The 24524-nt window shown below is 42.7% G+C and overlaps 1 protein-coding gene across 1 annotated transcript in view; it reads right to left on the bottom strand.

Moving 5' to 3' along the window:
- The window catches only part of fcsk (fucose kinase), a 147644-nt gene that overhangs the window by 118169 nt on the left and 4951 nt on the right, over positions 1-24524 (bottom strand). The window contains exon 3 of the mRNA XM_033036003.1: positions 19202-19404. Within this exon, the coding sequence (XP_032891894.1) occupies positions 19202-19404 (203 nt within the window). The remainder of the gene's footprint in view (positions 1-19201; positions 19405-24524) is intronic.

The raw sequence follows: 24524 nt of genomic DNA, 5'->3' as shown, positions 1-24524 counted from the left end.
TTTTAATTATTTGGAACTCTGTGCCACAGAAGATTTCCATGGATGAATGATGAGCCGTGATTAATGAAGGCTTGAAGAAAGATCAAGAAAAGCATTGGGACAAAGAAATTGATGAATCTTTGAGGACTGCTTCCGTCAAAAACAGCAACATACTGTTGCTCCCCACCGACCACAAAATTCAGGCCTATATTTCATAAAGGCAGCATCTCTGGAGAGAATGAATCGGTGACATTTCGGGTTGAGACCCTTCTTCAGACTGGCCTAAATAGGATTTTATGTCAGCCAACCAATGGAGGCACCAGGGCAGATTTGAAGTGTATTCCAGCACTGAGAGCCTCGGCAGTTGAAGGAATGATTCCCATTGAAGGAGTAATTAAACTTAGCGATGATCAAAAGGCCAGAACTGAAGTAGAAAAGATATCTGATAATCAAGAAAAAAACATAAATATGGAATGGCAAAATTGTAGAGAGATTTTAAAACAAAGAACATGACATGGTCAACAATATCAAAAGATGCAAATGGGTTGTAAAAGCAAGTGTTAGAAAATCTTCATTATTGCTGCATTGAAAATAATAAGTGACAGTGATGGAGTATTTGGCCGTAGTGACAGTTGCAGAAAATTAAGCAATAAATTCAGAGTAAGATAAGTATGGATTTTGGGAGCCAACAAGAGTGAAAGATTGGAGATTAAGCAAACGAACAGAGTGATTGTGCAAGATGAAGTAGTGAATAGCACCTCATGGAAAATAACACTTAACCATTTGTGCTAGTAAGGGGCCTGAAAAGAGAACATGATTGATAAAGGGGAGGTTGTTCTCATGGGTTAAGTTGAGCTCGGGGAAAGCATGAGGGCGGGAAGATAAAGAAACTAAAATGTGTGCTTGAGCCAGTGAACTGGGAAAATAGGGAAAATGTCAGAGGGAACTGAACAGGGGAAACCCGTTCCCTGACAAGATGGCGGCGCTGCCTTAGCAGCTGCGGCTTGCCTGCAGTCCGTCTGTTTTTTTTCTTTTCTGGTGTTGTTCTTTTGTCCTGTTTTAGTTCATTTTTGGTTTATTGTGTATGTGTGTGGGTGGGGGGGAGAAAACATGTTTTTGGTCTCTTATTTCGGGGGGATGCGACTTCTCTTGTCGTATCCCCCGTCTCCGCCTGTGCCGAGGCCTAATAGCGGAGCTGGCGGCCTCGGAGCTGGGGCAGTGGCGACCCGACCTCGGAGCGGGCAGCGGCAGTGGCGACCCGACCTCGGAGCAGGCAGCGGCAGTGGCGACCCGACCTCGGAGCGGGCAGCGGCAGTGGCGACCCGACCTCGGAGCAGGCAGTGGCAGTGGCGACCCGAACTCGGAGCGGGCAGTGGCAGTGGCGACCCGAACTCGGAGCGGGCAGCGGCTGCGGCAGCGGCAACCCGACCTCGGAGTCGGCAGCGGCAGCAGCCACCAGACCTCGGAGCGGGCAGAGGCAGCGGCGATCCAACCTCGGAGGATCGGCCGCGGGCCCGGTGGATGACATTGTCGAGAGCTCGCAGGTTGGTGACCTGTTCTCCGGAGCTCCCGCGACAACAGCTGCGTCCTCTGGACTGGAGGGCCGCAGCTTCGGCGGCTTCGACCACCCCGGGCCGCGAGGTTGAACCGGCCCGGGGTGATTCAGCCGCGGGACTGACGTTACTTACCATCACCCCGCGGGGTCACAACATCCGAAGCCTGGATCGCCTTGGCACAGAGGGAGAATAAGAAGGGAAGAGACAAAGACTTAAGACTTTTGCCTTCCATCACAGTGAGGAGTATTCAACTCACTGTGGTGGATGTTAATTTGTGTGTTTTTGTCATTTTTTTAACTATATGCAGGACTGCCAGGCAACAAAATTTCGTTCAGACCGCAAGGTCTGAATGACAATAAAGGCTACTTTGACTTTGACTTTGAGATTACCTTGTTCTTTGTGACACCGCTCTTAAACTCCACAAAAATATTGGTGGAGAGAACGGTGCACATAAGAGGCTAGAAGATTTAAATAAATACCGAATATACTGTAAACATCAGCAAATCATGCAGCTTCTGTGAAACATGAAACAGTTAACATTTCAGCTTTGAGATTCTTTGCCAGAACTGGCAGATAGAAAACACAAGTATTTTCAGCAGCAGAGAGGTAGGGAGAGAAATGGGGCAGAACAAAGGAAATATTCAAGACCAAATGACTTAACGTCACAGTTAGAATCAATGATACTTTTTTCTCCACGTTATGTGCTACTGATAACAAGGTTGTGAGACATGCCAAGCAGACAACGCTGGCTGTGGAGAAAAACTGCGCCAATCTAGTGGTAGACAGAAATGGCCAGTTGTGATACAGACAGAAAATGGGCCGAACTAGCTAAAGTTGGAGAATTCAATAGGGTGTAACATTCCCAAATGAAAGATGAGATGTTACTTCACAGACTGTTATGGGACCTTATTATAATTGCGCAGGAAGCTAAAGCCAGATTGGTCAGGATGCACGGGGAACTAAAGAGACAGGCAACCAGAAATACAGAGGCACTGAAGGCAGGTGTACTGCAAAACAATCACCAAATCTGCAATTGGTTTTGTCATATGTGATTCAAGTGCTCATCTGATACTTAACATATTATGAGAGTACCTGGTTCCACCATTCTCTAAGACTATACCTTCCTGGTTCAAACTTGGGTAAAGGTGGGGAATGAAATTCTTCCTCATAGCCCCTCTAAATTTCTTACCCTTTACCCAAATCCTATGCCCTCAGTTTTACATACCTCTACTGTGGTGAAAAGTCTTAGAAACATAGAAACATAGAAAATAGGTGCAGGAGTAGGCCATTCGGCCCTATGAGCCTGCACCACCATTCAATATGATCATGGCTGATCATCCAACTCAGTATCCTGTACCTGCCTTCTCTCCATACCCCCTGATCCCTTTAGCCACAAGGGCCACATCTAACTCCCTCTTAAATATAGCCAATGAACTGGCCTTAACTACCTTCTGTGGCAGAGATAGTCTTCTACTATCTTATGTCCTTTGTACTTCGGTACACCTTCGCATTCTATGATGATTATACAATTGGGCACAATTAAGTTAAGTTTAAATGAATGAACAAAGCCTGATGGTTCCTTATGTTGCCCTGCTCTTGTCAGAACTGCTCATTATTCTCTTTCCCTGGGATGTTAAGTTTAACACCACAAGCATCCCCTATCCCCTACGTTGTGAGATATTTTTGTGGGGACAAAATACATTATGTTGTCAGCATACAAAGTTTTTCTTGAGGGTGGAACTTTGTTCAGTTGGCTCAGAAAAATGTGGGTTTAAATCACCATTCCACAGACATATTGAAATGTAGTATTGATAGTGTTCTGCAATGGGAATATTTTCATGAGACATTACACAGATAGCTGTCCACTCAAGCTGGCAATAAGTGGATCTCAAGAAACTACAGTATAACTACAGTATTTAAGGCAAAAACAAGAGCTTTCCTGATCGATGTTTAGTCTTCAAATAACATTACTATAACAGATTATGCTGGCCATTATCCTGTTCCTACTAGTGGAATTGTTTCTGTACTAGCTGCTACATGTCTTTATATTACAATAGTGACTATCATTCTGATACAATGACAAAATAGACATCAATGGCCTTCAGATTTAAAGCCCATTCTCACAATTATTATTTCAGTGGTTCTGGAAACAAGAAAATACCAAAGTTATAATTATATCCTAAACTGATACTACTCTTGATGTGAAAGCCAAGCCGCTTGGGTTTTTTTTAATGAAAAGGTAATCATATTATGCAGATTTAATCCTCCCATAACTTTCATTTGCTTAGTGGTTCTATGTTTGTGTAGTTTTTCTTTCATATGCTAACATGCCAGCTGTGTTCTTGTATCACTTTGTATTCTTATTTTACACAGGCTTTCTATTGCCTAGCGACTGGCAAGAAAGTATAAACAACATTGGCCAATGCACACAATGCCTGACTGCAGTACTTCCCACAAGCACGTCTTAATTTGTGGTTGGAATACAATTAACTCAGGCATAACATACTTACATCTTGAATCAAAGTGTTATGAGTGTAAACCCGCTCAGAGACACAAGGCTATGATCCAGTATCGAATTTCAATGGAATTCTATATTGAACTGGTTCTATGTTCTATATAGAGTTCTATTACAGTTGAGAGGGGAAAGATTTAATAGGAACTTGTTGGGGAAAGATTTTCACACAAAGGATCGTGGATATATGGAGCAAGCTGCCAAAGGAGGTAGTTGAGACAGACACAAAATCCTGGAGTAACTCAGCGGGACAGGCAACATTTCTGGAGAGAAGGAATGGGTAACGTTTCGGGTCAAAACCCTTCTTCAGACTGATGCCAGGGGAGTGTGCGGTGCAGAGATAAAATGTAGTCAGAGACAGTAAGACTGGTTGGAGAACTGGGAAGGGGAAGGGGATGGAGAGAGAGGGAAAGCAAGGATTACTTGAAGTTAGAGAAGTCAATGCTCATACTGCAGGGGTGAAAGCTGCCATATGAATGGTATCGATTTAAACCAGCATCTGCAGTTCTTTCCTACACATACGAGGTAGTTGAGGCAGGTACTATAAGAACATTTAAAAGACATTTGGACAGGCACATGGATAGAAAAGGGTTAGAGGGATATGGGGCAAACATGGGCAGGTAAGGACCAGTGCAGATGGGGCATCTTGGTCAGCATGGGCAAGTTGGGCCTAAGGGTCTGTTTACACGTATGTCTCTAAGACTCTTTGACTAGTGTTCTAGAGATACAGCATGGAAATTGGCCTTCGGCACACTGAGTCCATCCAACCATCGATCACCTGCTCACACTAGTTCTACGTTATCCCACTAATGCATCAACTCCCTATACATGAGGGGCAACTTACGGAGGCCAATAAACCTTCATATCTTTGGGATGTGCGAGGAAACCCAAGCACTCAGTGGAAACGGAACATGCAGAACCCACACATACATCACCCGAGATCAGGATCAAACCTGGATCTCTGGCATTGCGAAAAAGTAGCTCTACCAACTGTGGCACTGTGTTGATCATACTGTACTGAGGGAGCTTTGCATGGACAGTGAAGCCAATCTTCAAATGAAATGTTAAATGCAAATCCTTTTCATCTTGAAGAGAAACTTTACTTCCTAACCCACAGACCATAATCAGTGAGGATGGGCACTAAAACATTCTCCGCCATAATCCAAAACAAACTAATCTCCAAATCCCTAGATTTAGGAGTCAACATTCCCCACCCCCTCCCCTCCCACAGGTCCGAGAGTCTGGACAAGAGAAGGGAACAAGATAGAATGTTTGGAGATATGTTTGGTGGGTCAGGAACAAGCAGAAACAATGGGTCAGCTAGGACAGTCCCGGTGGATACTGTGGAGACGCATCCACGATTTCTAGAGCCACTTCCTTAAGTAACCTGGGATGTAGACCATCAGGCCCTGGGGATTTATCAGCCTTCAGTCCCACCAGTCTATCCAACACCCTTTCCTGCCTAATGTGGATTTTTTCAGATCCTCTGGCCACTACTATATCAGGAAGATTGTTTGTGTCCTCCTTAGTGAAGGCAGATCCAAAGTACCTGTTCAACCCATCTGCCATTTTCTTGCTCCCCATAATAAATTCACCTTTTTCGGCCTTCAAGGGTCCAACTTTGGCCTTAACTAATTTTTTCCTCTTCACATACTAAAGAAGCTTTTACTATCCTGCTTTATATTCTTGGCTAGCTTACCTTCGTACCTCATCTTTTCTCCTGCTGGACAATTTATACACAAGAGGTAGCTCACAGGGGATACATTTACCAACATCTGGTTTGCCAACATACCATCTTTAATACAACTTCTCCACTAAGATATCATTCAAAACTAAATATTTATAAAACAGGGCAGCTTTTCTTAGAAAGCAAATGAATCATGATGGCACAATTCAATATTTAGAATTGTAAAGACATCTCTATACCTGAAAAAAGAGTGAGTGAGTGTGTGTGTGTGTGTGTGTGTGTGTGTGTGTGATCTTCCTCAAAATGCAACGCGCTAACGCTAACATTTTAACATATTCTTACTCTCATTTTTCCCCCTCCATTACCTCATCAGGTTCACTTCAGATTTCTCCCTGTCTGTTTGCTCCTGGCCAAGATGGCCATTCGGGGGTCCCACTCCCCCACACTACCCCCCCCCCCCCCCCCCATCCCCACCAACAAGGGGACGATTGATTGCCTCCATAAACTCCTTAATATTCCTTACGGGAGGTGATGGGGGTGATTGGATCCAGGGTGAGCCCCCCCCCCCCCCCTGCATTGGGGGACGGGGCTCAACAGGTCCCACTTGGTCTAGTAATTTATAAAATTGCTTGTGCATACGGTTCAGTTAGAAATAACACTTTAAATAGATGTAGAAAAGTGTGGCCGATAGTGATATTGGCTCAAGGATTGTCTGAAAAAGAATTTAAATTTTAATGCTTGATGCTAAAAATAGACCAGAGTAGAAAAAGATATAGATCAGTTGCAGATGAGAGCAGAGAAATGGCAGATGGAGTTTAATCTTGACAAGTGTGATTTTGCAATTTGAGAGGTCAAATGTATAGATAAATAGCAGGATTGTTTGGACCAATGATGTACAGAGGGATCTTGGGGTGCATATCCATAGGTCCCTGAAAGTAGAAGAAATGTTAAAGAAGGCACATGGTATGCTTGTCTTCATCGATTAGAGCATTGAGTACGAGTCAGGAAATCATGTTGCAATCAGATGAAATTTGTCTGCCCGCACTTGGATTATTGTACATAGTTCTGGAAGCAGCATCACAGTAACGATGTGAAAGCTTTAGAGAGGGTGCAGAAGAGGTTCACCAGGATGTTGCTTGGAGTGGAGTGTATTAGCTGTACAGAGAGGTTGGACAAATTGGAATTGCTTTCCCTGGAGGCTGACAGCAGTATACAAAATCATGACTGGGTAGAGAAAGTATTTGTCTATGGCAGAAATGTCAAACACGAAAGGTCATATCTTTAAGGTTGGGTGGGGGGAGAAAGAGTAATGATATGCACTGGAATCTTTTTTACTCACGCACGTGCCCGAAAAGCGCTGTTGGGTGGGGGGGGGGGGGGGTCTTCTAAGTGGACAAAATAGTGACATTTAAGAGGTATTTGGTCAGGCACATGAACATACAGGAAATGGAGGGATATGGATTTGGGGAAGGCAAATAAGCTTACTTTAATATGGTATCAGACATTGTAGGTTGAAGTGAGTGTTCCTGCGCTATACTGTTCTCTGTTCTATATTCTAAAGGGTATGCATTGTGACATTAAAATGTTGGGGTGGTGTTGCTTTAGCACAGAACACAATCCATATATTTGTATAAATACAGCACAGGATGTTTTATTGCAGATTATTCACTTTACTGTGAAATCAACTAAGGCTAAAATGCATGATTTATTCAAGACAGCTTCTAAGTCTTGCCATAGGACGCAAGATGTCAACCTCTAGGAAGTGTAGCAAGACATGAAGTAATTGCAACTTAAATCTCCAACAATTGCATGAGCTCTTGATTAACCAAAATAGCTGACGAATGACGCCTTGCAGGTGCCAGATTACGTCTCACTGTCGCCCTTTCCCATACTTCACGTGTTTTCCCAACAGTTGGTTTGTTATCGGATGCCAATGCTGCTATGAAAGGAAATCTGTCTTCATAATAAAGAGCCGGGCCTTCCTCAATTTTTAATGATCCTTGTGTGATAGCCTTACTGTGGAAAGACACGTTTCACACAGTGACAGTTCCCATGAAAGGCTACAGTATTTCCTGTCTTTCTTGTGTTTTTGCACCATAATCTAGCAGCCATTTGCAAGAGCCGACGGCATCATATGAGCGAAGCCAAGCCAAACAAATACAACACAAGTCTTCGATCAAAATGATATGTGCCTATATTTCATTTTGTTATACGTAATTAATCATTAGAAATATAGAAAAATAGAACAATGTACAATTTTTAGGTCTTACAGCTCATTCTGCAAGACATCATTCTGCCATGATTGAGATGTCAGACAGGACGCCATATTTCCAAGCAGGGACAAGGCTTCTCCTAAAAAAAAATAACTTTATTCCTCATCTCCATTCAGCTAGCAATCTGGGTAAAGCATAAGAACACCATATGTTTAGAAATTCAGAGATGGGAATAAAATAAACTTTTGACTGAGTCAAGGATTGTCTGACCTAAATGCAAAATGCTAGTCTCAACTCAGTGACATTCTCATTTCAGTCAAAATTCAGAAAGCTGTGGATTCAAATCTTACTGAAGAGATAAACAAGTTATCCAGGCTGTTACTTCAGTGCAGCACTAAGACAATTTTTTTCCTATTGAACATTTCACATCATGAAAATATTGAACATAATGAACATATTTCTATTTTGTAATTGTTAATTCGTATATATTTACATTTTTGCAAGTCTCATATATATAAATTCTATTAAGGAACCTTCTTTGAGTTTACATCACATACGGTGTTTGGCACCAAGACACAGAGGAAGTGTTGGAACAGGTGAAGGGGAATTTATGAAGAAACAGAACAGGGATTTTTTGTCAATGGACTAAGATATCTAGAATGTGACAGAAAAGGACAAAAAAAATGTACAAATGTAGTAGTGTAACTGCAAACTGCAAAGGAAAGATAACAAAATACTAAATTACAGGCTTTTTATGCAAATTCAAGCAACATAACAAGTTGTTGGCACAAACACAAGTAAATGGGTTGGATTATAGTCATTTCAGAGATATGGCTACAAGGTGACCAAGGCTGGGAACTAGAGGCTCTCGGGTACTTACTTAACAGTATAGAAGGATAGAGAGAAAAGACAAGGATGTGGGGTGGCACAGTAACTGAAGAATGAGATAAACAGAAACACCCCTGACCAGTTGTGCAAAATGATCTTGACTCGGATGATCAATTTTGAAGGAGGCAAGAAATGTCAAGGAAAACAATTCACAATTGGAGTAGTCTAATGTGCTCCTGCTATGCTGCAGGACATTGCATAAATCAAGCAATAATGAGGGCCAGCAAAAAAGGCACTGAATTAACTGTCAACAACCTCAATCTTTATACAGATTGAACACATAAAATTAGCAAATGTAGTCTTGAGAATGAGACTCTAGTTTCTTACAATAGCACTGTGAAACCAATCGGGGAGCAGGCTGTTTAAGATCTGGTGAGGTCAAATGACATAGAATTAATTAATGATCTTGTAATAAAGGATCCTCTGGGAAAGAATGATCATAATATGATACGATAGTCTAACAGTGAGAGTCTGGAGTAGTGCGTCTTAAATTAAATAAGACAAATACAAAGATATGTAGGCCCTCAAGATGTGTTGGTGAAATTAGCTGATAAATGAGCAGGTGCATTTCATGACCATTAATGAAGCGAGGACATACACCATGAATGGTAAGGCCCAAGATCCTTGAAGGTGGCAGTGCAGGTAGATAATGTGGTTAAGATGACATGTGGAACACAAGCCTTCAGCTGCTGAGGGCAATGAGTACAGGATCAAGGAGACTGTGATCTAATCTGGTAAACAAATGAAAAGACCCATAGTGGGGGGTGAGGGGGGCGGTGAAGGAATCAGAAGGTTCCAAAACAGTGTTTTTTGGTCGGGAGTTTAGGATTTTGAATCAACAATGATGTAGGACAGAGGCATCTTCTAATTCAAATTGGTGCACATACTGTAAGATCTGAGAGTGGTAATGCTTTAATTGCTCCAGGATCCACAACTTTGCTCTGTATGCTACAACGAAAGGAGCAGAGGAAAGGTCCTCAAGTACCTTCAATATACGGGACTTATTTAACTGCATGCGATTTCTCAAGGCACAAGTACAGTACTATTCCATAGCATTGGGTTTTCACAAGACATTGCCTGGCATCCATTGCATTGTAATATTAACATACAGGCAGCAAAGAATTTCTAGGCCCAGATCACATTTGTCTGTATACAAAAGTCTCATTGCATTACAGCAAACCCTCTTTTTAACTGACCTTTTTATAATGGATTTCAATTATAGCAGACTTAATCTGTTGTTTGCTCTTGCATGGAATGACCACTAGGTCAAAAGAGTGAAAGATGTTTTTGAACCATTTTAGCGAGTGGAAACGCCGAGTGTGCCCACCAGCATTCATCCATACACTAGTTCTATCCTACTCTAGGGACAATACACAATGTGCAGAATAGAACTACTGCAGTGGTTCTATCATTCCTCCCACATTGCAAAGACAGACATTGTGACAGCATGGGATTCTCCCCATCCCGTACCGCAGACATGGCTTGCTGCCCAATTGGCCTCCATGAACCCCCGCGATCGGCCGACAGAGCCACTGTCCCACAGCACCAGAAACCTGGGCCCAACCCTGAGCACCCCTGCGGCCCCGGCATACCTGCTCCACTCCACACACTACATAGAACTAGTGCACTGGAGCACCCGGAGGAGACCCACGTGGCCACAGGGGACATTCGAGGCCAGAATCAACCCCAGTCCTCTGGCACCATGAGGCAGTCGTTCCACTAACAACCCACAGAAGCCAACCAAACAACAAACCTGCACGTCTCCGCAATGCACTATCTTACTACAACAACACAATTATACGGGTAGAATTCCACGTCTCTGTATTCGCTCAGTGTTAGCACATTAAATCCATACTGCACACTAAAATGTGACAAATGGGGTCAAATTTCAAATTCCTTCAAAAAGGTTGACAAGCACTTTATTGGGTTCATGACTAACATAGTATCAACAACAAATATAAGAAAAGATAGTATATTGATGGCAAGTTTCTGAAAATGGCATCCGAATACACATATACATTTGTGTAACGGTTGTTGCGTGATGTCCACCAGTGACCTGGTTGGCACAGTAAGTACACATATTTCTTATTCCTTTCTATGTTTATGAATACCACATGGAACAATAAAATGCAAACACCATTTCCACTTCATTCATCTGATCATGTAGTAGAATACTGCATCTATCTGAGTGGATACCCCCACGCATGTAACACATCATACACACAAACGTATGTTACGGTGGACACTAAAAAACCCCATCCGTTTTGGTGTCCCAGCGAAAACCAAGCATTTTCACCAATGCGATCTAAATGGTACATTAGTTTATGGATCTCAGCGACATCGATGGCCAATGGTTCGGCAGATCGTTTGATTTGGGCTGATTTATTTCTAAGTAAAATGTCTCCGTAACGATCGTTGCGGAGCTTCCCGAAGTTGACTCGACGGAATAAGGTTAGCGACTTGGCCCGTACAAAAGGTAAACAAGAGACAGTGTGTTGCCAAATTGAAGATTGGCTCAATTTCTTAGTTTTGATGGCCAATTTATGTCAGAGAGAAAAAAAAACACAATTATTAAAGTCGGGAAATATATCGTGAACGGTTGGTAGACAAAAATGCTGGATAAACTCAGCGGGTGAGGCGAAGGAAATAGGCAACGTTTTGGGTCGAGACCCTTCTTCAAACTGATGTGAGGGTGGGAAGAGGCAGAGACAGTGGGCTGAGGGAGAGCTGGGAAGGGGAGGAGAAAGCAGGGACTACCTGAAATTGGAGAAGGGGCAGGTGAACCTCTGCGCACCTGGAAAGACTGCTTGGGTCTTTGAATGGAGTCAAGGGGAGGGGGGGAGAGAAAGAGGTGAAGCAACAAGTGTAGCATTTCTTGCGGTTGCAAGGGAAAGTGCCCGGAAAGGGGGTGGTTCGGGTGTGCAGCCTTGAGTGAATGTCATACTAACGCATGTATAGGTCGTCCCCAGTTTACGAACACTTTATTCTGAACAACCCATACATACAAATGGGCATTTGGGTAACTGGCGGGATTGATTTGCTGATTGCTGTGTGGTTGCAGGCAATTGTTCTTGACCCCAGCTCTCATTCTGCTGCTTCTAACTCCTCTTTTAAAACCATCAATGGCAGAGTGGACTTGATGGGCCGAATGGCCTACTTCTACTCCTATCACTTATGACCTTATGATCAATAGCACCCGACACTTGTAATCACAAAAAGGTGTGCAGGCATCTCTACTTTCTTCAAATATGTGCAAGATTGTAGATTAATTGGCTTCTGTAAATTGTCTCGAAGTGTGCGGGGATCGCTGGTCAGTATGGACTCGGTGGCCAAAGGGCCTGCAGGGGGGGGGGGGGGAGGTGAAGCAACAAGTGTAGCATTTCTTGCGGTTGCAAGGGAAAGTGCCCGGAAAGGGGGTGGTTCGGGTGGGAAGGGATGAATTGGCCAGGGAGTTACAGAGGGAGCTGTCTCTGTGGAAAGCAGACAGTGGAGGAGATGGGAAGATGTGGCAAGTGGTGGAATCATGTTGGAGGTGGCGAAAATGTTGGAGGATTATTTGTTTTATGTGGCGGCTGGTAGGGTGGAAGGTGAGGATAAGGGGGACTCTGCCCTTGTTACGAGTGGGGGGGGGCGGGGGGGATGGGGAGATCAAAGTCACGGGGTTTGGAAGAGATCTTATTGAGAGCCTCATCAATAATAGAACTATATCATCTATCGTTAACGGTTGTTGCGTTTTTGACACCACAATGTTTTTAATATATTAAATTACAATATAAGAAAAAAAAATTAACTCACCCAAAAATCGCTACTACCATAGGATACCTCGTTAGGTTTTTGAAAAGCATTAGAGGTTTGAGCCTCCGTGATTTAACTTGCGGAGGTACCGATCCCGATAAAGGTCGTTGTGACAATGGACACCAAGCACAACGGCTGTTACGGGATCTTTACTGTATTGTATTACCTTTATGTTACTGTATTTTTCTCCTAGTATAGATGAAGATATTCCCCTAGATCATTATAAAAACGTGTATGAGGGGCCATGTGAATTTATGAATTAAATATTCATGACTAAATGTGGCAGTTATTAAATGTCACACTTTTGGTGTCTAAAATGGTGGGAAAACGATGAAAATATGTCTGTTATGAAAGAGGTTTTTGACTCTCGGTCTTGACGTTATCTAATTTATATCTGCTATTTATAAGGTTTCACATGATGGGTAGATTTTTGTTAAGAACAATGTATTAGTGTAAAAAAGTGAAAAACTCTCCAGTATTGTAAAATGACACATATATTGTTTAGTTAAACATAAAATGCTGGAGTAACTCAGCAGGTCAGGCAGCATCTCTAGAGAAAAGGAATTATGACATTTCGGGTCGAGACCCTTCTTCAGGCTGAGAGTCAATAGCGGAAGGGAAACTAGACGTATGAAGAAGTTCAGAACAAATCATAATCAATGGCCAATGACCAATGGCAATGGCACAGTCCATTGTCGGCTGTGGAGGAGGTGATAACGAAGGGCTACGAACAGTGAAACTAGCAGGACGACTAAGGTGGGGGAGGGATGGAGAGAGGGTGAATATAAGGATTGCTTGAAATTAGAGAAATCAATATTCATACCACAGGGTTGTACGTTTGTTGGCCATGGGTTCCACTTGATCCATTTGAACTACCCAATTAAGATTTTGGTTTATTTTCGTCAAATGTATTGAGATACCGTGAAATTTTCTGTTTTTGCATGCTATCCAAATAGATCAAATATACCATACATAAATACAATGAAGTCAAACTCAAGTACAATAAATAGAGCAAAGGGGAAGATACAGAGTGCAGGTTATAGTTCTCAGCATTGTTGGGCATCAGTTTTATAGATCTTTCATCAACTGTAGTCTGGAAAGTGGCTGGTAATAAGATAACAGGCTGTATACAGGGCTTAAATAAATGACAGGGTTCAGAGGTGTACAATCTAAAAGCAATTATAAATTTAAAAGGAATAGATCATTGTTAGAAGGCAAAATGGTAATTCAGGTAGCAATTAGGAAAATAACAGGAAGAATCAGAATTTAATAATAACCTAGTAAATAATGTTATTTTTCTTCATTGTTTTGTTGGGACTTCTGATTTTTTTCCATTGTAGTCTGTAAGAAAAATGTTACAACAGTCCTTGCTAAATTCATTCTATTTATTCCGTATCTCATTGCATGCATCTCTTATGCTTTAGGGATTTTCACACCATGAATCATCGAGTGAAATGACAGTTTATGTATTCAAACTTGAAAGGCAATTTTCCACTAAACAAACCCCACAGATTTATTTCAAATGTTGATCCAAAAGAAAGTTCCACCATGATGCTAGGAGTAACCAGTGCATACATTAATGTGGGATCTGCAATACCTATTGGAAATATCAGGGTGCATAGAAATGCCTTTGCTTGACACATCATGGAAAGTAAAGCAGCTGTAACATTGCTTCAGTACTGTAATAAGGGATTACTGCATCCATTTAGATTATGACCTTGTATTTTTGGTACACCACAATTCTCTCACACAGTGCCAGCAACTGAGCCAAGTTGAAAGGAAAAGCCCCAAGTGCATACACGCTAATTTCCAATGCTGGGTGTCATAAAGGGTTAATAGCCATTTCAGGTATAAGTACAGGCCTGGACTGCCATCAATACTCACAAGGGAACAATCAGAAACATTAATCTCTAAAAAATCCTTTCTCCCAAGGGTATGCCAAAAATAGGCCAGCCTTTTTTGCGATTAATCACAGCAATCCTATTAAATAAGAATGTTTTCTGCATGGTCTCACTGACAACACCATGAAGCAGCAATGGCAGCAAATCAAATTTCCATAGCAACTGCCTGGTCTTCTGAGGTTAAAGTTTCTCCTCTAAATAAACTTTTCCATCTCACAGGTTCATTATGCCAAACTTGTAATCTGCAGGGTGCCCTGAGGGGTAAGTGAAGTGAACTGACCCGACCTGACTAGGCTGTATTAAAATGGAAATCATAACTTTGAATAATACCCTTGCCTATATAAGTATTGGGAATGTTGAATTGCTGTTTGAAAGGCAAATGTTTGATGAGACAGTGAGAGAACTCTCATGTCATGGTGCAGTAGAAAATATATCTGGACAGATTCCACCAATTAATGCTTTGCACATTTTCTCTGTGGATTTGTAACATCCAAATGAGTCAGACTTGAGACACATGGAGCTCACAACAAGGTGTGACCTCTTTACTCTAGGGTTCTTCACAAACTGAAAAACGAAAATGAAAAACAACACGGTTGATCTGCACATGATTTATTTGGTGCATCATATTCATTTTAGATTAAGGAAATCTTATTTTTGTGCTCCCCTCAGTAAAATGTGGCATTGTAGCTGGTCTCGCTTAAAAAGGTTTCATACAAATGTATATTTATGGCACCAAAAATTTAAGGAATAAATAAGTAGGCTTCAAGAGCAGACAATGTTACAGAGGAATGGGGGGAGGAACAGTGAAGGAGAGGGAAAATAAAACTGTCAACCACTTCAGGATCTTCCCCGAGGACCAGCATTACTCTGCCAATTCAACATTTGTTCTGTTCCAAGTACTAGTTAGAAATATAACGTGAATCACGCAAGCTTCCCAATAGAGATTCTTATCTTCCAAACTAATATATCTCGCAATGTCAGATCTGGACAGATCAGTCAATTTGCTGACAAATAGTAAAAGACCTTGCCAACTTCATGGACAAAATCAGTGATTTTCTTTTCAAATCAGATCCCCATAGCTTCCCACAGATGAAAGAGAAAAGGAAAATTATCAGATAAATGAACAATGTTGCACATCAACCATGCATGCATGCATTTCAGAGATTCATTTCATAACCTTCTTACTCGTATAGTAAAATGCTATGTATAAATAATCCAATATTTTTGGAATTTAACTCATGATCCAGCCCCAGTCTCCTACTGTCTCAGGAATGCACTTGTAATGCATTCCTTAGTATAACCCAACTTATGTATAGTCTCCACAGTATCCCTTAGTTCAGAGAGGCCCTCGGTCACGAATCCTATGGAATTTGAAACACTCAAGAGGCAGAATAGGAATCAACAGCATTCCTATCTGTACTGGATTGTTTTACTTTAAAACTAATGGGCCAACTGCCACAGGAAATACCTAATAAGTTTATGCTGATCTCTAATAGCAGCAACAGTCTATTAAACAAAAAGACAAACCTGACAGTGGAACAAGATGAGAGCTGAACAAAGTCACAAGATTTGTGAAGTAGAAGCAAATAACTGCAGATGCTGGTTAATGAACAGCACAAGTGCGGGAGTAACTCAGCAGGCAGGCAGCATCTCTGGAGAACATGGATAGGTAACATTTCAGGTCAACATTCTTCTTTAGACTGATGTCAGAACAACTTCTATGCCAGGGCACAGGCCTGGAGCGGTGGCAGCCCTGGATTTGCAGCCGGCATTGGGGGGGGGAGGGGGGTAGTGTTTGGCCAGTGGCCACTGGGTGGGGCAGGGGGTGCGGCTGGTGGACCTCAGCAAGTCTGGCAGCGGGTTCCTCAGGAGTTGGAGCGAGATTGGGCTGGAGCTGGCACTTCTTCTCCGCGCTGGCTGTGGGCCTGTGGGCCGCTGCTCCGGGTCACTGTCCCGTCGGTCCGGGGCTGTCGGTGGGCCCAGCGGGACAGGCGGAGTTGAGCTGGAGTTGGCGCTTCCTCTCCGCGCTGGCTGTGGGCCTGAGGGCCGCTGTTCCGGGCCGGTGTCCCGTTGGTCCGAACGTCTCCATCCGCCCCCCCCCCCCGGACAGGGATGGGGGTCCAGTGGCGGTTCGGCAGTGCTTGCAGCACCGGGGACCTGGGTTTGATCCTGGCTGCGGATGAGGTACGGGTCTGTGTGTGTGCAGCTGCCGAGAATGTCTCTCCGCTGGTCCCGTCTCTCTCCCCCCCCCCCCCCAGTCTCACACTCGCAACTGCCCCCTCTATGTCGTTGTTTCACCCCGCTCTCCTGCTACCTGGCACCCCGTTCCACAGATTAAAAATATTTTTACACATAAATCATGAATAAAGATGAGAATTTATACAGTTTATACAGGCTGCGCTTCATTTGCATTTTTTTTTATAGCGAGTGACCTTTGACAACTACCATGATACCTTGCATGATCACACACACACACACACACACACGTGCGCACGCGCACACGCACACGCACACGCACACGCGCACACACGCACACGCGCACACACGCACGTCTATGCAGGTCAGAGTTTATCTGAGGTCATAGTGTTTTATGACCTGATGGTTATCGGGAAAAATAATGATTTTGCAGCCTGCTTCGCTCCTGGGAATTCAAGTAACCAAACCAGGCCGTGATGCAACCAGTCAATATGCACTCTACTGTACACCTGTAGAAGTTAACGAGAATACTCTCGGACATACCTAATCTCCATTATCTTCTCACGAGATAGACATATTATAAAGAATTATAATTCTTTATAATCACATCAGTGTACTGGGTCCAGGAAAGATCTTCAGAAATATGCACACCCAGGAATTTGAAGCTTTTGACTCACTCCATCATTTACACAGAATTGTGGGTCTTCATCATTCCTCTTGCAAAGTCCACAATCAGTTCCTTGGTCTTACTGACATTGAGCGCAAGGTTGTTGTGCTGGCACCATTTGATCAGTCGATCGATCTCACTCCTATATTCATCTGCAGTTCTTTCTTAAACATTTTGTCTACTCCACTGCAAAATCTCCTCAAGGCATACCTATGTTGAAGAAGTTCTCCTCCTCTCTCCAAAGATGCTGCCTCACCCGCTGAGTTCCTCCAGCATTTTTGGCCACTTCGATTATTCCAGCATCTGCAGTTCTTTCTTAAACATTAATCCCTCCTATATTCTGACTCCACCTTCTGTAAGTCATCCATCAACAGTGATGTCGTCAGCGAACATGAAGATAGAGTTGACACTGTGTCCAGCTACATAGTCGTGAGTATAGAGCGAGTAGAGCAGGGGGCTGAGCACACAGCCGTGACGTGCTCCCGTACAGAGGAAGAAGTGTTTTTGCCAATTCGGACAGACTGTGGTCTGTTATTGAGAAAGTCAAGGCTCCAGTTGCAGAGAGATGTGCAGAGACCCTGTTCCGCGAGCTTGGTAACCAGCTTGGAGGTGATGAAGGTATTGAATGCCGAGCTGTAGTCTATAAACAACAGCCGGATTATGTGTTTTTATTGTCCAAGTGGTCCAGTGCAGATTAGAGAGCCAGAGAGATCGCATCTTCCATTGATCTGTTGTGGCAGTATGAAAACTGTAATGGCCCGAAGTTCGTGCCGCCAGTCGATAGCCTTTGAGGCACGTCACCTAACTCTTTGTGGGCACCAGTATTATTGATGCCCTCTTAAAGCAGGTGGAAACCTCAGACCTCAGTAATGAGAGGTGGAAATTGTCCACAAAAACTCCAGCCAGTTGGTCTGCACAGGTTTAGAGAACACGACCGGTTATATCGTCAGGTCCAGATTCTTTCCGAAGGTTAACCCCCCTGAAGGATTTACTGACCTCATCATCATCATCATCAACATCATCGGCGGTCACACAAAACGAGTACGACTGTCCTCTACTCTCCATAGGGTCGTCTACTTGTGGCTCTGCAGATGTCTGTGGCCCGCCGACCTTCCTTCAATTAAGAGCACAGGATTTGTTTAGGGAGACGTGTGTTGGACATGCAGATGAAATGGCCAGTCCATCGAAGTTGGTACTGCATTATTGTGGTGGTGATGCTGGTCATGTTGGTTTCCTCCAAAATTACAACAAACGTCCACTGGAATGGAACTAATCTTAGGAATTAATGGACAAAACTGGTCAAACACAAGTCCAGAACCCAAGTCACCCAAAGTTCAGTCGTCAAGCAGCAGCTTACAGATAACATTTGCGATCCCACTTGCTCGGAAGTCAAGTTCCAAGCCAACTTGTTCACTAAAGTAAACAAGAGATTAGACCGAGATTAGACCTTACATTCAGCAACCACAGTACAAAAGACTCTCTCTGAACAATACAGCCCACTTTCCTTATCTAGGGAGCTGTCTCTTACTAAATGTAAACATCGATGATGTGTCTTAAGGGATCCAAGAAAATGGATGTAAAAATAAAAATAAATTCAATTTTCCAGCTACAATATTACTTTGTTCACATTGCCATACGTTCTGGAAAAACAAATTGCAATGAACAGTGGGCAATTTACTCGTCAAGGTAACAAGAAGAATGGTTTCTTTAAATACTTAATTACAGAATTAATAGAGTTACCATTTCATGATTTGCAATAATAAAGTGACCTGATAATCTGCTTGTTCACAGATCCTGCAACACCCACCTCTCTGGAAGGCATACACACTATCCTTGTGCTGGCACGTGAGGATGATGACAGTCCATTCCACTCCACTGGCTTGGGCACCAAAGTTCTGCCCTTCTGGTACCAAAGTCTCATCGCCAACACTTGCCATTCTTATTGGTCTCTTCACCTCTTGCCATCCGATTAAATTGTTCTGCAGAAGCACGAGATGACCAGGCTGCTTTCTGGATAGAATGCATAAATAGTTATTACATGACAAACAGTTATTGCATGCATCATACAAATTTTTTTTATTATCATTCTTTGTGTGGTGGTCTTTTGGCCTTAAATGTTTTTTCGTATTATCATTCTTTAAGACCATAAGACATTGGAGCAGAATTAGGCCATTTGGCCTATCAAGTCTGCTCTACCATTCAATCATGGCCAATCTTTTTTTCCCTCTCAACCTATATTCCTGCTTTCTCCCATAACTTTTGATGCCCTTACTAATCAAGAACCTATCAATCTCCGCTTTAAAAACACCCAATGACTTGGCCTCCACCACTGTCTGTGGAAATGAATTCCACATTTAAAAACAAAGTTGGAGGTAAAGGGATAATAAGACAAGAAAAAGCACAAGTAATTCTTCCTTGAATCACATACAGTAAAACTCAATAAATCGGGCTGTCTCAAGACTTTGCGAGTGGCAGACAGACAGATTTTCTGGACGATTGGACAGTTGGCCTATTAATACTTCTGAACACTTATCTCATCCTTGAAGGTGACAGTAATATATATAATAAACATAAAAATGAATCTGGTAGGTGTAAAATAAGGAGTGTGGGCACTGGGGTCCCATCTTGGCCTCTAAACAAAAGCAAATTAGGTCTTTATTTAAAATCTCTCACTTAGCCAGTGTTTCAAAATGTTAATTTCACTTTCTGCAAATGTAATTTAAACCTCTTCCTTTAGATTACCTGATTTCGGCTATGCTTGTCTTAATCTGAATGCTTCAATCTGATAAACTGCATTTTCCCCAAGTGCCACACATCCAAAATCCAATGGAAAATGCCACTTCAGAAGAGATTCCCAATGACAGGAGGTTTATACTTGTCTTTTGTGGGCAGCTGTCAGAAAGATGAACAACAAGCAACATGACTTCATGTTGATTATTTACGGGTTATTCATTATTTTGATTAAAAAGAAAGCATCTTTTAATCATGGTGCTGGAGGAGCTCATCCATTTCTGTCACTAATGCAGGTATAAGAAACACAAAGTTGGATGTTTTAGGCAGCACATGCTTCAGGTGTCAAAGGAGCAAGGATGGGTTCCACATTAGGTTGAAGCTAAAGTTAAAAAGTTTTTCTGCCTCAATCAAGCAAGAAGACTCAATGAAGCGGCTCGTATGTTCATTACTTTAATGTTATTATACACGGAGATGTTATCGTAATTAAACTAGCGAGTTGGAACGTAACAATTACCCTGTGCATTTTACTGTGGAATAAAGTAGTTTAACAATATGAATCATACCTCACACCATCTCAATGTTAACACTGTTCACTTCAGTGTCAGAAAGATTGATGAATTATAAAGGAAAAAGGCAGAGATATTTGGTTCAGGACATGAGAGGGTTTCCTTGTTGTTTCTTATGAATTCAGGTATAGAAGTAAACATAAGCAACATGACTCAATCCCCATGAAAGAAGGGACTTAAATCTTACAAGCAGGGCAGATGTAAATTAAACCTATTAGACCAGCTGTTTATGCATAATTCACAGCATAAAATTAGCTGTTGTGTGAGTAAGGATGCTTACATTGTCCCCTAATAAAAGTTATCTTGGTCTGCAGTGGGAGATGATCGTATGTGACTTCTAATGTGGGTCACTGTTGCACACAACCTACCACACGGTTCTAACAGAGAGAAGTCATGGTTCAGTAGCATGCAGTTGTAAGATGACTGCAGACAAAGTTCATAGCCTTTACTCACACACACACACACACACACACAAATATACATACACTTCCCGACACACTTTATCAGAGCAGCACAACCTTTCACTCTTTCTCCAATCCTTTCCTTTCGCAGCAATCTTCTAAATAAATCAAAGCTGAAAACACCAGATCCTGTCTGCTGACAGCTTAATTGAATTTTAGGATAGGGAAAAGACTGAAAGAGCAGGAAGCACATTGTCAGGAGATAGATTTATCTGATATCACACTGAAGAGCATTATTATGACTGCTTTTCACCAAGTATATTAGTGTTATGAAAGGGGGGGGACCGTTTTTCATTATGTGCTAGAGGAACTCAGCTGATTGTATGGAATTCGTACGCTCTCCCAGTAACCTGCGTGGGTTTCCTTCAGTAAAACTGTAAATTGTCTCTAGCGTAGGATAATGTTAGTGAGCAGGATCGCTGGTTGGCATAGACTTGGTAGGCTGAAGGACCTGTTTCCGTGCTGTATCTCTGAATTAAACCCCTTCCCTCACATCCATCCAGAGGTCCCAGCAGTCTTTCCAATTGAGACAGGTTCATGTGCTCCTCTTCTAACCTCATCTACTGCATCTGGTGTTCCCCATGTGACCCCCTTTACATAGGCGAGACCAAGTGTAGACTCGGCGACCGTTTCGCCAAACACTTGCGCATGTTCCTCCAAGGCCTACTGATCTCCCAGTTGCTAACCATTTTTACCATTCTTTTCTGGGCCACCTCCATTGCCAGAATGAGGCCATAGCAGACTAGAGGAACAGCAACTCGTATTCCACTTCAGTAGCTCACAATCTAACAGTATGAACATTGAATTCTGCATTTTTGAGGTCTCATTTGAAGACACTCTGCTTGATTTAGCAATGCAGTCGCATCATAAGTAACAAGCAAGTTAGAGTGCAAAAGAGTGGCTAGAGCTTTATCTATTTTGACATTTATCAGTTACTTTTTTCATCCTATATTACACAAGGACCAGCCCCTTGGGTACTTGTAAGAACTGGCAAGTAGCCAGTTCAGATCTGCTGGCAAAATAACCAAATGGTGTTCGAAGGCGAAGCGTCTTCAGTACGCAACGATGTTCTGAAATTTACCGTGTGCATGGGTTATTGCAAAATATTCTATTGTGCCTTTATACTTGGGTGTCCAAACTGAAAAACATTCCAGGCCAACAAGTTAATCGAGCTAGTGAATAGGGCTAACCGATTGCCCCATCCAAAAAGTCAACAAGTTTTCAATTGGCTAAACAGCCCCTTTCTGCGCTGTATGGATCCATGCATGTTCAACTGATGAAAGGGAATAAGGTGCCTTTTCTGTTGGATATAGGTCTTACACTGTTACTGATTTTGCTGCTTAGCAAGCCTGTCTAATCCCATGTTGTCATTTTACTGATTGGCTCCTCCTCTTTAGGAATGTCTGGCCCGTCTTGGATGCTCGCTACACTTGATTGAACTGGAGTAGGTCCAGACAGATATCCTGCTTTAATAACCTTAGCTGACATACCCTTCCCTCAGTCTGGGGATGCAGTCATCAATTATAACATCCCAAATGTGTTAAAGATCATAAGCACTGAAAACTGGTTTATTGCCAAATCCAGTTTTGTGCAAGCCAGGGCCATCAGGTGTAATTTATAGTTATAGTTATAGGGAGAGATTGGATAAACCAAGTTTCCCTAGAGCAAAGGAGGCTGAGGGATGACCTGATAGGAAGTACAGATGGGGTAGATAGTCAGAATCTTTAAGAGGGCTCAGGTTTAAGGTGAGAGCAGGAAGTTTGAAAGGGAATTTGAAGGGAAAGTTTTTGTTCAAACAAAAAAAACCAGTGGTTCATATCCAGAACTCACTGGCAGAGAAGGCTCTGGAGGCAGATACAACTCCAGAGAGATACAAATTTACATAGACATTTAAACAGACGCTTGAATAGGCAAGGTATAGAAGGATACAGACCTAGTGCAGACAAAGGTACAGTGAAAAGCTGTGTTGGGAGGAACTGCAGATGCTGGTTAAAACTGAAGACAGACACAAAGAGCTGGAGTAACTCAGCGGGTCAGGTAGCATCTCTGGAGAAAAGGAATAGGCTACGTTTTGGGACAAGACTCTTCTTCAGACTCAGAGTCAGGTGAAAGGGGAACGAGATATAGATGGTACCCAAGACAAATGAATGGAAGATATGTAGAAAGTAACGATAATCAAGGAAATCTGGAGCCCACAATGGTCCATTGTTGGCTGTGGGATAGGCGAAAACAAATTAATACAGACATCGGAACTTGACAACAGTAAAAGTAGTGCAACGAATAAGGTGGGGGGAGGGACAGAGAGAGAGAGAGAGGATGCAAGAGTTACTTAAAGTTAGAAACGTTTTTTTGTTGTGTGCTATCCAATCAGCAGTAGGACTATTCATAATTACAATTGAGCTGTCCACAGTGTACAGAAACAGGATAACGGAAATACCGTTTAGTACAAGACAAGTCCAGTAAAGTCCAATTAAAGATAGTCCGAGGGTCTCCAATTAGGAAGACGGTAGCTCAGGACTGCTCTCTTGTTGGTGATAGGAGGGGTTCAGTTACATGAATGACAACTGGGAAGAAACTGTCCTCGATTCTGGAGATATGCGTTTTCAAACTTGTGTACATCTTGCTGATGGCAGGGGGAAGAGGGAGCTTCCGGGGTGAGACGTCCTCGATTACTCTGGCGGCCTTGCCAAGGCAGAGTGAAGTGTAGATGGAGTCAATGGAAGGGAGGTTGGTTTGCGTGATGGTCTGAGTTGCATCCATGATTCTCTGCAATTTCTTGCTGTCTTTGATGGAGCCGTTCCAAAACCATGCTGTGCCGCATCCCGATAAAATACTTGCTATGACACATCAGTAGAAGTTGGCGAGTGTTATTGGGGACATGCCGAAGACAGGAATGGCCTGTTTTTTCGCTGCACGACTAACTCTAATTCTTTGACACTTGCCCTTCAGCTTGTCCATTTTGTGAACACTAACCTGCATTAAGCAGTTATTCACAGAAACCAATTAACCTACCAGACATCTTTTAGATGTGGGAGGAAATTAAAGCAACTGAGGAAGTCCACCTGGGCACAGGGAGAACATGCAAGCTCTTCACAGAAACTACATTGGGTCAGGATCAAACTCAGGTCTTCACAAGTTCTTAAGTCATAGGAGCAGGAGGCGGCCATTCAACCCATCAAGTCCACTTGGAGCTGTAAGTTGATGACTCGCACTACTGCATCACCATGCCAGTCAGTTAACATTCTCTCCATGCCGAGAACTATATTCTGCATTCTGTGTTTTCCCATTAGCTCTATCTATAGTACTCGAGTTGTACAGATTACATTCATTTACGGTACATCTGATCTGTTTGGATAGCATGCAAAACAAA

Source organism: Amblyraja radiata, chromosome 17 (assembly GCF_010909765.2).
Source record: "Amblyraja radiata isolate CabotCenter1 chromosome 17, sAmbRad1.1.pri, whole genome shotgun sequence".
Lineage (NCBI taxonomy): Eukaryota > Metazoa > Chordata > Chondrichthyes > Rajiformes > Rajidae > Amblyraja > Amblyraja radiata.
Note: the sequence above shows the minus strand (reverse complement) of the source record. Positions and strands in the feature narration are given on the sequence as shown.